The sequence below is a fragment of the Rhipicephalus sanguineus genome, chromosome 9 (assembly GCF_013339695.2).
Source record: "Rhipicephalus sanguineus isolate Rsan-2018 chromosome 9, BIME_Rsan_1.4, whole genome shotgun sequence".
In the NCBI taxonomy this organism is placed as follows: domain Eukaryota; kingdom Metazoa; phylum Arthropoda; class Arachnida; order Ixodida; family Ixodidae; genus Rhipicephalus; species Rhipicephalus sanguineus.
In genome coordinates, this window is record NC_051184.2 from 13773284 (window position 1) to 13787079 (window position 13796).

Here is a 13796-nt window from a genome sequence, read left to right on the forward strand (position 1 = left end):
TTACGCACGCATACTGGGCCATGCACCAAGGGCCAGACTTTGTCACCATGTGCAGGACTGGAAGAGGATGAGCTGTGTCGCCTGCTGTGCCCCAGGGGCCGTCTGGAGCTGCCACGCGAGCCGTACAACGAGGTGTACCCAGGCGTGCTGCTAGGAGACGGCACAACAGCACTATGCGTGGGTATGCTGCGGCGGCTCGGCGTGACACACGTGCTGAATGCGGCATGTGGCCGTGATGCCTCACTGTGCCTGGTCAACACGGGGCCGGCATTGTACCGGGCGGCCGGCATTCGCTTCTTAGGCATCGAGGCACTGGACATGGCCGGGTTCCGGCTGGACCGCTTCTTTGACGAAGCTGCCGACTTCATCGACAGTGCACTGGCCGAGCCCGGGGGCCGTGTTTATGTTCACTGCCACCAAGGAATCAGCCGCTCAGCGACGCTGGTGATCGCCTTTCTCATGCTGCGTCGGCGGCTGAGCGCCCGTGAGGCCGTGCGCCTTGTGCGTGCACGCCGCGAGATCGTGCCCAACCGCGGCTTTCTGCGACAACTCTGCCTGCTTGAACATCGGCTCACGCGAACTGGTAGCCACGGGATGCCAACCAGGCGACAAGCTGTGCCAGGTTGCGGCAGTCATCTGCGTTAGATCGCACAAAAATCTCGTTAAAGACAAACACATGTTACCCCGTACATAGGCTGAAACATCACTTTTGGCACTAAGTTAACAGGAGGTGCAAATTATGCCAATTATTCTGCCCAACGAGTAATTTATTCAAAAAGAGAGATTCACAAAGGACTCATGGAGGTCTTTGGGTTAGCGATACCTTGAAACTTTCTGCTGGACAAATTATTTCTGTGTTGAACCTTGTCAAGAGACTAAAGGATTTACAAGATGAAGTAGAAAGTTGGTTACATATCGTGTGCACAGACAAGTGTATGTAGAAGAATGTGGTGTTATTCAAATAAATGCTTCCTTATTCACAGTGCTCACTGCAGTTGCAGTGAGCACACTTACATTGTGAATTAGACACCACACTAAGAATTCTTAAAACACCAGGATAAAAAATCAAGGATGCTACATCCTGAAATAGGGTTCGGTCAAAACACTTTACAAAATAAATCCAATTCAAATACACAAAGCAGTTACAAAGCTATCTTTTTCCCATGAGGTGAGCAGCATACCAAAAAAAGAAAAACACTGAGATGTCTGCTCATAATGTTTTGCCTTCTCTTTCTTGGACATGTGACCTTTTCTGTGGTACGAGTTTGTTCCCTGCATTTTCCTTTCATAGCCTCCCTTTCTGATCTACAAAGAGCATAATGTACAAACCTCCACCTAAGTTCTCTGTATGAAGAATTTGTAGGATGGACATGATGGAATACAGTTGAACGCCTTTATAAGAGACATGTACCAGGGTGTCTTTTATGTTCTCATTTCCTGACCAACACCCATTTCGATGAAGGCCCACTGGTGCCCCTTATACCCAACTGTCTCTTACATCAGTGTCTCTTATAAAGAAGATATTGTTGCTGATAAGGCCACACACTGTAATAATTTGCCAGCGCTCTTGTATTTATGCTATCCTTGACGTAATTTATTCCTGCTCCTCGATTGCAGCAAGTGATTGAATAAACTTTGTAGAACGCTAAGAAAGTGTGGCTTTTACCATGACAGCCCGCCTCTTCTTCCCAAACAAGCAGATAATTATGACCAAGACATTGGTGGCACTGAGATTTCTGAGCAGTTTATTCAATGACGACCACCACGCAGAATGCCTTGATTCCATTCCAGCTCCAACCCCAAATTTTATGCGACTTTTGGCACTAAGTTAATTAACCCTTTGAGGGTTTTCGCCATACATGTACAGCATCACCTAACAGGCACCAAAGGGTTTTCGTCGTACATGTACGGCATAGCCTGTATGTTTAAAACGCGCACCTTTTTCTATCATTTCTCTTGCTTGGCATGTGCCACACTTTCGGAATACGTGGAATTGTTTTCATGCACCGATGTCTCTCCGCTGTTTTTTTCTTTCTGAAGCGGCACGGTGGCTTTCACTTGCGCACTAGAACGCGCACATGAAGTGCGGCTGGTTTCGGTTTCGTCCTTCGGGTCGGTATCGCTTCTTGCGCCCGCAAAGCTGATGGCTGCCTGGTTTCTACTCTCTCAATGGGTGACCACTTGTGACCCTTTCGTTTATTGCTCCACGGGACGTGATTACATCTGTTTCCGTGCGGCGCTAAATTACACAAACGACACTGCCGTGGTTGCATTTCCTGTTATGGGAAGCACGAACATTTTTTACCAGAAAAGTACTCTGGTGCACTTATTTTTGTATGTCTGTGAGCTATGTTTAATACAATGCATATTCTTTATTTATAATAAATCGTACAAGTGTTTTCTTTTTTAGGAATTTGCTTGAGGTTACTACGAATAAACCATGCGTATATAACAACAAAAATGATTTTTTTTGTCACTTTACGGTCACACAATAAAATTTTACACAATTTTTTTTTCTTAAAGGGACACTAAAAAGCGAAACAATTTGTCTCATATTAGTAAAGTACTCTTTCACGATACCAAAAACACCACGTTTGCTGCGAGAAAACGCGCAAAAACAAAATGTGGGTGGCCACGCACGCCACCTTGAAGTTTCCGCACCATTCGCCGTGACGTCGCATGTTTTGACATAATCGGTAGAAGTGAAGTACAGTCGCCGACCGATAAATCGGACACCGATAATTCGGACATGCTCGGTAATTCGGACAGTCGCGCGGCACCGCCGACGGTCCCATAGAAGTAACGTGTAAAGACGACCAATATTTCAGACAGCTGCCAGATCTACATTCGATAATCCGGATCTCGTCCGAGACTGTCGCGCATGCCGAATCGCCAGCCATTATCTCCTCCGGCACCCGTACCATACAAAGTATGGCCTCAGAGATCAAAACGAAGGCTAATTGGTGATCTATGAGGCTTTATTTCGATCGCTACTTTATGCCTCAGAGATTAGTAATTGGAAATGCCAATCTTAGAGGCACCGGTCAACTGTGGGAAATCATATCGACATCGCAAACATCCTACATTCCGGTTCCTGTATCCACGCGGCTGCTATCGCCACTATTCTGTCGAATGTGTCTGCGGTAAACGTTTTGCGCGTGTTCATTTTTATTTTGAGACCTGCTTTATTTTACTCTCTGCTGTCTCAAAAGATCTGAGTTAAATGGTGCCAACGGTGCCCTCACAGCCAGCGCCGAAGGCCGCGCAGACGACAACGAAACGCGGCAGATACAGTCAACTGCAGATTTTTTGGACATGCTCTAAAATTCGGACGCTTTCGCGGCACCGTCACCAGCCCCATAGACGTCAATGGACAAGAACGTCCGAAATTTTGGACGCTAAAACTCTTCGGCGTCCGATTTTTTGGACTTTCTGCCTAAATTGCAGGTCCGAAAGGCAATAATTGAAGCCCCCACCTCTGCCGTGTCTATCATCTCATAGGTTCGAACCAGCGCTTTCGCGAGTCGACCTGTTTGCAACAATAGCAGAGTCCGAAAGTCAGCTTTGTCGCAATGCCGAAGTGTTATGGGGTGAAGCGGGCCAGAAATTCAAAGGGGCCGCTATCACGGCGTCGTGCGGCGATATCTTTACGGATAAGCAGCGGAAATGCACGGAAGCGTGATGGTGGCAGGTGGCAAATGCGCCAGTACGGCTCAATCGCTGACAAGCCTTACGATAAGCATCTTCAGTCAACTGCTCAGTAGTGCATGTGGCCTGGTGCAGTTGCATGCGTAGTGCACACATTTAATAGGTGAGAACCCAAACGCGCCGCCATTCAGGCTGCCTCTTTGTGTGACCGCTAAGTGTGCCGCACAGACCCGTTGCCTTCACAAACGAAACGAGCTCGTCATCGTACAGCGATCACATCACACTGGCGGAGATACAGGCGGACTTGGTTGTACGTAAGCGGAAGTGCGTGCAGCAACGCACTGACAACTTTTTTCGGCCACCGGGACCCTGAAGTGTCAATAAGTGTCAATAAAAGTATTTTTTTTCTGACACATTCGTTTTTTCGGACATTCGATAATTCGGACTTATTTACGTTCCCCGTGGAGTCCGAATTATCGGTCGTCGACTGTACATTGTCCTCTGAGGGGGCCATAGACTTAACATACCAAGTTTGGGGTAATTTTATTGAGGCAATGGCTCCAACATACGATAAATACACTTTGAAACCCGTGACGTCACGCGGGGAGATTTCGGCGCAAAATTTAAAAATGAAAATTCGAACTTGATTTTCTCCTCTATTAATAAACCTATGATGGCGAAATTAACGACATTAGAGTTCTCAGAGCACAATTTATCGATCTAAACTGATTCATTGTTTCTCTTTAGTGTCCCTTTAAATAGAATCTTCTGAAGAATTTATTTCAGCAATAAAAAAATTACACATTTTTGGACTGCATTTCATGAAAAAATGCCGCTGTGCCACTGTGTGACCCTTAAAGGGTTCACAGGAGCTGCAAATTATGCCAATTATTCTGCCCAACCAGTAAATCATTCAAAAAGCAAGATGCACAAAGGACGCACTTAAGGAGGTCTTTGGGTAACAACTTTCCTGTTTCTGGTTACGTGGGTTTACATGGGTTCTTGTACCGCTCGCCACATTCTTCAAGGCCAGCGTCTGATTAAGGCCTTCACCCTAAAATAAATGCAGCCCAGCAAAGCACAAAAATTCAGCCGCTCACCAATGCCGCTGTGGTGGCGTCCCAGATGAGGCAGCCTACAGAAGCGCAGTGCATCCAGCAGGGTCTTGGGCCAGTGACCCGTGCACTCTGCAAACGCCTGCATTGGCAGATAAAGTGGCCCCAGCTTTATGGCCCATAAGACAGCATGAACCAACTACTAGTCTGTCCACAAGTACCTCTGAAAGAGATACCATGCATCAGAACAGCACCACTTTGTGAAAGGCCATGCATAAAGCCAGGTAATCTGCATTTCAGTTCCTCAACCACTGTTATCTTTATGCTCACAAGTGATAAAAGATTGGCTTCTCCTCACGAGGAGGATGATAGCATAGTCAACCAAAACAGTTGAAGAATAGAGTTAGCAGCGTTACAAGGCCTCGTAAGCCAAGCGATTGTGCCGAGTGGTTTTCCTTGCGAGATCTTGGACTACTACTCTCACCATGCTTCCTCACAATTTAAGCAGTGAACTCTACTGAAAATCAAAATGCAAAAGTTACTGCACTTGCATTCATACAAGGCAGTCTAGAGTTACTGCAGGGTACACGCAAGTCAGTTTTTTTCTGAGAAGGTCAGGAATAGAAACTGTGACATCACTCTCAGCAGAAAAATGTCACTGTCACTGAGCAGTGCATAAGGAAGAATCATACTGGGGAGAGGGAAACTGCAGTTGAGCAATTTTATACAGTCCTAAGAATGTTTCAGCAGCCTTTATGAAACAAACCTAAAAAGAAAAATAATAATTTTGGTCGGTCACACATGCTAGTGTTAGAAGTGAATCACATATTGGGAAAGAGGCCTGCCTGGAAGCTGTGAACACCACATTCCATGCCTCCTTTTTTTGTCAAAAAGCCACCAATATTTCCTAAACTTTTTAATCCTTTGAGGGTCGAATTTTTACACCAAATACAACCCCTCAGGGTTTATTTGTTTATTGTAGATTTAAATTCTTTGGGCAAATATATTCAGAAAAAATTTTTTTCAATTTTTTAGGGTGACCATAAAGTGACAAAAAGTTATTTGTGTTACATACACATAATTTATTCATGGCTAACAACAAGAGAAATTCTAAAAAAAGCTTATACGACTTTTAAAAAATGATGTGCTGTAGACATACTAGTTCAAAGGTACACAAAAATAAGTGCACCAAAGTACACCGCTCGACTTACTTGCAGCAGAGCAATGGGCACGCACTTCTATAGCGTAAGCGAACTGCGCAGGTGAGCGCATTGAAGAAAAAAAGCTATGATTTTGCACGCATTCCGAAATCAAAACAAAAATCTCATAATAATACATCGTCTTACTGCCAATGGGCCGGAATTGGTTTTTGTCAGTCCCCAAAAGAGGGAAAGGAACCTCGGTGGGACCGTTTGTGTAAGTCAACGCCTGCACGGAAACAGGTGTAATCACGCCTCCGTGAGCAATAAACAAGAGAGTTGTTCTGCAAACAAGAGAGTAACAAGTGGTCACCCTTTGAGAGACTCAAAACCACACAGCAACTTCACCAGATTCTGATGAAACTAGACAACACAGTCACCGATTTTGGTGACTGTGTTGACTCGTCATGATAACATCCATTGCGGTGGGGCTGGCTTGCAAATTCTGGGCGACAAAAAACTTTAATATCGAACTAAAACATACCTATGCGTTTCCAGGCTCCAACATGTGGGAAGCGTTAACACTACATACCAAGGAAACAAAAAATGTTGCAATGCCGCAAAATCATGGCAGTACGCACCACTGCTTTTAAAGCCTGGAAGAACCAGACTGTGCCCACAAAAAAAAAAAACTGATTTTTCAGTGCCATTTAGCAATGCAGCATTACACTGAAATGATGAAATTACAACCGGTGAAGTATACCTGCATAGGACTTTTGAGCCACTGGTTCTGGCAAAGCCTGGAAATCAAACAAACCAGCAGTCCTGAATAACAGAGAGCTGAGCTAGTTGGTATGTATTCACGTTAAAGGACTGGGCGTGCAAACAAACACACAAGAGAGAAGCCAAAACACTAGTCAGTGCTAGTAGCGTCTCAACTCCTTTCGTGTCCGTGTTTGCAAACACAGTCCTTTAACACCAGCAGTCCTGGGTTGATACACTGAACTCACCTTTTTCAAATTGATCCATCGAGTCATGTAAGGCGGCACTGGTATGCCAAGGTAGGCACACTGCGAGGGAAGCCTGCATATACCCCAATCTACTTATTCATGGTAACTTAGCTTGAAAAAGAAATAGCAGCGTTGTTCAAAAGAGCAAGACAGGACAGGCTTTAAAAATTGTGTTTCATCAAAGGATAGCACGGAATATCAAGAACTTAGTGCACACAGACTTATGCTAATAAACTGAGTACCGGGCCGACCATTAGACAGAATTATATTAGCAGGATCTCAGCAATGTGACAGTGATTCCCAAATATTTTAGTACAAGTTCACGAAATTACGCGAGAGAAATTCACCGAGTACAATGTTCAGAATTTTTAGTAGTCGTAACGCACTACTGCAGATGATTCGAATCCACATGCTCCAACACGTAACAAGCTGACATGATATAGTAAGCTGAAGAACGACAAGCACTAATCAAGACAGAGGAAATGATGGGACAGTCCTGCCCGTAATTGCCATTATTTTTACTCGGTTCTATGTGTAACTGCTTGTGCACTAGCCATGGCCTCTCTACTGTTTGAATGAGCCACTTGATCATGTGGCACTGTTCATTGTCAGTTTGCCTTCACCAATTACCATCCAAACAGTTTTCACTCTGGATGTTGCACTGGCCCCAGCCACAGTTTCAGATAGACTCAAAGTTTCGAAAGCAGTTGCTCCCTTCCTCACGGGTTGACTGTTCAGTCATGGAAGTAACGGTATTCTTCAACTCAGTTCCTCCTTTCCATCACATTGCAAAGGCCATGCAAATATACAGTGGGCAACATTCCCAACGAGTAGTTGACTGATGTTGCCGGGAGTGTTTTGAATATACAAAGACTCGAGGAGAAGCCTCCTTTCCAGGTTGTGTCTATGACAAAGGCACCCCTGAAATTGATTAGTACATGGTCATAGTGCAGAGCTTCCAATCTCCACACGTCTGGTGTGTTCTGGTGTTGGCGGGTTGTCACACAAGCTCTTGCTTTCACCGATCTAATTGGCGAGCCACTTTCAGCATGACACTCTGTAAATGACCCCTTGGCTGTTTTTTTTTTTTTTACCATCTGTGTTTCAACCTCAGCAGCAAGCAAGCGAGCGAGCATTGACACTGGTCTGCGAGTCACCTCGATGTCTTCTTTCCGGAAACCCTTGAGGGCTGTTCACTAATTCCGAGGACATATGGGATAGTGACGCATCGTGTTGACTGGCTCGTCTCTTTTATTACTGGCAGGAGAGGGGTATGTATGGGAAGGGGGTTGGAAGGAGTGATGCTTTCAGAGACAACTCTGCAATGGAGTGGTTCCTTTTCAACACACTGAAAGACACACACTGCGTACGAAGGCTTCAGTGTATCTGTTTCTTCGTAGCTGTGCAGTTAGATACTTTTCCTCTCCTCTTCTGATGTCCAGATTGTGCTAGCACAGAAAAAGAAGACTGACACCAAAAAAGCTTTGTGGTCAGCCGGGTGGTTGGAACTGAGTTAGGAACACGTGTCAGCGTGCTTTGGCTTTCTGTATACAGAAAATAAATGTTGCCTACTAGAAAGGTGCCCAAGTACTTGTATTCTTTAGTATGGTCAACCATGTTAGCATCAAGATGGAAAGTAAAGTGAGAGTTTACAGGTTTTCTAGAGAAGGAAATCACTTTGCCCTTTGACACATTCAGCGACATGAGTCATGTAGCACACCAATATTTTTTTAGAGCAATGCTAGTTTGTGACATACAAAGTTAAGGAGTACTGCCTCACATTTTCTGCAGGTCCCAATCACCAAAGGTGACAAACACTGTCCGTGCCTGGAGCAAGCCCTGCTCCCGCATCCAATCATCAAAGCGACTCAGCACTTGGTGCAGATGTGGCTGATCATCCACCATGTCTTGCACAATGCCTGTTAGCTGCATACACACAGAGAAAAAAAGATAACTAAATATTGTAGTGAAACTAATATTAAACAGAAATTATCTGCTCTAGTCTGAGTGGAAAACTGAAATTTCAGTTTCAAAAAATTACATAACCTGCATATGAAGAACTGAAATCACGACATAGTTGAATTGGTAGCAGAACTGGTATGACTCAACAGTGCAAATGGAACAAAATAAGAATTTCACGACAAAAATGCTCCTCCTCGCAGATATAGGAGCAACAACACTGACCGCTGCAAGACTACTTCATACAAATTTCTTGCGGTAAGTTCACTTTTAGGGGGTCCAAATTGAACTCCCACCATTGGTCGAGATTGAAACAAAACAAGCTTTGCAGTGGACGCAAGAATGAACATGAAGCGAGCTCAGAATGGCCTGCTTTTAGTCTCTGGCTTTCTGGGCTAAGGATGGGAAGGGAACAACTCTTGAAATGCAACATCCTGGGCCCACCACTGCCATCAAAAACCTGCACTTCGAGAGGACACGTCCGACTGTGTAAATGAATGGGGCAGACTAGGCACCCGCTCACACACACCGACACGACCCTGAAGAAGCACTTGGCTGCACTCCCAAGTGCTGTTACACACGCATGAGATTGAAAATGTGCACAGCGTGTGCCTCAGTTTTACTTATGGAACCAGATGGGTAGCGCAGCAACATTTCTTTCAACTGGAGGAAGCTCAGTTCACTCATGTGGCAGTCGTGCACAGGTGACACCAGGGGAGCAAGACGTCAGAGGTCTAACACCTACACAGCTAGAATGGCCGCTGGACAGAGAGCCACGGCAAGGAACAGTGGAAGTTGCTACCAAACTAGAACTAGGTGCTATTTATGAAATCCAAGGTTTGACGGAATCCTGTCTGGTCGGGAGGAGGCATTGAAGAAAAGGAATAAACGCGCCCCATCGTGGACTACACACGTTCACCGCTTCACAAATTGTCCGGTTTCCTGCACAAAGTGCTCTCTCCCATCGGGGGAAAAACTTCTACGCATGTTCATCACTCCTTAGACTTCGTCGAGAAAGTGCGGAACTGCACACTAGACGACGACAAAATGCTAGTCTTCTTCGATGTCCAAGCCTTATTTATACACAAGTATCCCGACGGACTTAGCTTTGGAAGCATGCACCGCGGCTCTAGAAGCAGACGGAACTCTTGCCGAGAGGTGCCCCATCGATGCACCGGACCTTGAAAGGCTTTTGAAGTTTTGTTTTGACAATACGTATTTCGTCTTCGAGGGCACATTTTACAGGCAGGTGCACAGAACAGCGATGGGGGCCGCCGTATCAGTTACAGCTGCCAATTTAACGATGGAATTGATTGAAAAATGTGACCTGAATTCCTTTACCCTGAAGCCAAAAGTTTTTCTTCGTTACTCTGACAATTGTTTCAGCATAATTAAGAGGGACACTCTCCCAGCCTTCACGAATCATCTGAATAACATGAATCCAGCTATCAAGTTCACTGTCGAGGAAGAACAGCATGGCCAACTTCCTTTCCTTGACGTACTGGTCAAGCGCAACAAGCATGCATTATCGTTTTGCGTGTATAGAAAAGCCACCCACACTCGCCGTTATTTGAATTTTAATTCCGTGCATCCAGCCTCCCAGAAACAGTCAGTTGTTTCTTCACTTCTGCTTCGAGCAAACCGAATCTGCTCAGACCCAAAAGATGCTTTGGCTGAGGTAATGAAGGCGCATCACGACCTTACTTCTAGTGGGTACCCGGATTCTTTTATTCGCTCTGTTGAAAACAGACTGTCATGCTCTGCACGTCATGTTGACGCGCCTCCAAAAAAGCAAGCAGCGGTACCATATGTGCCTGGAATCAGCTAATGTTTGGCCCGAGTATTCAGCAGTTACAATGTGCAAATCGCCCATGTTCCAGCAAACAAGCTAAAACACTCACCGGTGAATGTGAAAGAAAAATTGGCAAAAGAAAAGTATCCCGGAGTGGTATACAGCATCCCTTGTGCCGGATGCGATCATGTTTACGTGGGCGAGACGGGAAATTTCGAGCAGAGAGTGAAACAACACCGCTACAAGGTCAAGAAAAAGAACACTGCATCTAATGCTTTGGCGGAACACGCACAGTCGACTGGCCACGTAATCGATTGGGACAGCGCCAGCATCATTGAAAAAGAAAGAAAATTTTCTTCGCGTCTTAATCTGGAATCCTTGATAATACAGACAGAGTGCACACTCAACCGCAACGACGGAAACTTTCCTCACGTGTTTTCGCGATGCTTGCGGCACCTATTGAAACGTAACTGACTTTACACTTCTTTGTGAACAAGGCTCCCGTGCGGGAGCCGAAACGTCTTGTTTGATTTTAAAGTGTTTTTATTGTGGTCGGCGTTTATTCCTTTTCTTCTAGGTGCTACTTAGCTTAATAGAGCCTAATGCGAGCCATACGGAACATACCCACAGTTAAAACCAGTGCCACATAAACATGGACAAGTAAAGTCACAGGACTAGTGCTGACTACCAACTGCTTCGGTTTACCTTTGCACTCCATTTCAAGGTGCTCTAGTGTATATTCAAGATAAATCAAGGCAGTCCGCAGTCAGTGTTAGTCTTACGTCCATGTTTGTATGGCACTGTTATGTGGTTAGCTGCAAGATTGCCACACTATCTGCAGATCACACCACTGGCATCTCACAAATCACAGATAGTATCATAACTTGCAAGTGACAACAGTTCCTGTTTTCTGTCTGCCATCAGCGAGCCAACGGAGCACATATGTCTCAGTGACTGCGCTGTGTTTACGTTTGTACGGCGGATCGTTTGGCGTAGTGCGCGTTTTTATCGCTTGCCTTGCACTTATGCTGAAGGAGAATCGTTCAGGACATTATGCAGCCTGTAGTGAAGCAGTGTTGACTGGGGAACTCGGATCCTCCGTGTCTGCAGTGTCCGAGTCCATGGTGTCGCACGTAATGGGTGAAACAACTTCGCACGAGATTTGGAAACATAACTTGCCTGTTGTGAAGTGACGCCCGCACACACGAACATTGTTCAATGTCTTGAGGTCCTTTCTGTTTATGCGCGCATAAGCCATGTGCTCTGCTTCTCAGACAGCTTTTTCGTGTGGTCGCACGGGTTTGTGATCACCTTTGGTAAACAGTACGTCTCAACGTCTGGTCCTTCTTTTATCTGATTTACACTTACTTCTCGTGCGGCAGTCAAATATCGCACAAATCGCAATTGCGACGTACGGCATTGGCGGGAAATGCGAGAGCCGCACAACTTGGCTCGGTGTTGTCTGCTGCCATGTACTCGGTGATGGTGGCGCATGCCGAGATCGTAGCACAGGGTACAGGGGTGTGACGTACTTGCAAGTTATGTATAAGGATGTGCAGCAGGTTGCTTATGAAGCCTATTATTGACCTTGAATAGTTTTTGGCTTTTGTCAATTTTTGTTTTGTTTCTTTTTTTACCGTGCTGAGGGCTTGGCAGCATAATACAGTTACTTGCTCTTTTGTCAAACAATTCCTTTACAACAAAGTTCAAACGTATCTATAGGACGCATGAGTCCACATTTCTACGCAGCAATGTAGTCCAGTTACACCTCTCACGAAAAGAAGGTGGTGGTCGCGAATGCTTACCTCTGTGCAGAATGCAGTCAGCTGAGGGTGCGCCTGTGGCTGGACGTATGTGTGGAAAGTGGACTCTGTCGCAAATGTGCGGCCATTAACCTTGAGGACTGGAAACTCAATGATTTCCTGCGGAATTGTGAAATCCGGATGTGCAGAAAATCTTGGGAGGAAGGGCATGCACGCCACGCTGTTAACGCGGCAGAAACTAAACCAAGGCTTGGATCACGCCATGACTATTTTGCCAGCACCGCTACTTTCAGGGCCAGGGCCGAAAGAGACGGACACCAACACGATTACTTTAACAAAGCAAGGCAACAGCAGGCAGTAGATTACCTGCGGTGTTGGCACTCCTTTCTCTGCGCTGCAGGTGGCCTCAAAGTCCAGCACGAGGAAATAATCGTACGCCTGCTTGGGCATTGTAGCGGCAGGCGAGAGGTATGCTGGCGATGCCAGACGGGACATTTGTCGTTGTGGCAACACAAAGTGGGAACAACCGCGACCGGCTGGCTTTGCAAGGCGAGGTACTGGGGCGCCGGCCTGCAGGGACGCACGCGTAATACGGCACAAAAGCAATGCGTTCCGGTAGACAGCGCACTGTAGAGCCATTCACTCGTAAAGAAAGGGATACGATTCACTCGCGTTCACACGCACTACGCCCGGCCTGCTAACGCTGCTGAAAGAAAGCGGGCCGTTCAGCCAGAGATCATTTAGCGTGCACACGTGAGCGTGTATTAGGCTAGCGCCATGTGCGCCATGTGCTGTACGAAACTATGGCCACTGTGGCCGTCTCGTCATAATAATTTAACAATATTGTGGACCGCCGCATGCAATTCTGTTACCCGTAAATAAAAATACAAGTTTTTATGTAATATTTATAGCATAAAGTAATTATTATTTTGTATCAGCGTGATAGCAAGAAATGATACGAAACTAATACTACTGAGATGTTAACGAAAAAGGCGGCGTGACGTCACATGGACTACATAGACTTTCATACAAGTAGAGTGTACAAGAATATTCTAGTACACTCTAATACAAGTATGAAACTCTATGGACTACACATTAAGTTCAGATGGCTCGGCCGGCTCGGCGGCCAGTCCGCCGCGCCGGGCAGTACACACGGGCTTACTTTTAGATGTGAAGCATCTTATAGCGGAGTTCAATCCGATGGTGGTGGTGGTGGTGGTGGTGTGCGGCGTGACCATCCTTACTGCGCATGCGCATACCTTCTCCACTTCCCCCTTCCCCCCCTCTCCCCGTTCCCTCTCCACATCACCTCTCCCCTTTCCTTTCCCCCTCTCATTTCCCTTTCCCCCTCACCACTCCACCTCTGAAACGCGGGCTCTACATGCCGAAACGCTGCTTCGCATTGCCTCATGGTCCCCTTTAGCGGGAGA

At 46.0% G+C, this 13796-nt stretch overlaps 1 protein-coding gene across 4 annotated transcripts; it reads right to left on the reverse strand.

The window, feature by feature from the left end:
- Positions 1–238: 238 nt before the first annotated feature.
- LOC119404623 (ERI1 exoribonuclease 3) lies at positions 239–13140 on the reverse strand. 4 transcript variants are annotated; one of them, XM_037671193.2, is made up of 6 exons: positions 12733–13140; positions 12409–12525; positions 8633–8778; positions 6853–6925; positions 4749–4845; positions 239–636 (listed from the first exon to the last, which is right to left on the reverse strand). In XM_037671193.2, exons 1-6 carry the CDS (start codon positions 13003–13005, stop codon positions 572–574), a joined length of 771 nt encoding a protein of 256 aa, XP_037527121.1. In that variant the 5' UTR covers positions 13006–13140; the 3' UTR covers positions 239–571. The 4 variants fall into 4 exon arrangements, with proteins under 4 accessions (XP_037527121.1, XP_037527123.1, XP_037527120.1 ...); XM_037671195.2 differs by lacking the exon at positions 12409–12525; XM_037671192.2 differs by lacking the exon at positions 6853–6925 and having other exon boundaries at positions 12733–13137.
- Between the last annotated feature and the right edge of the window lie 656 nt (positions 13141–13796).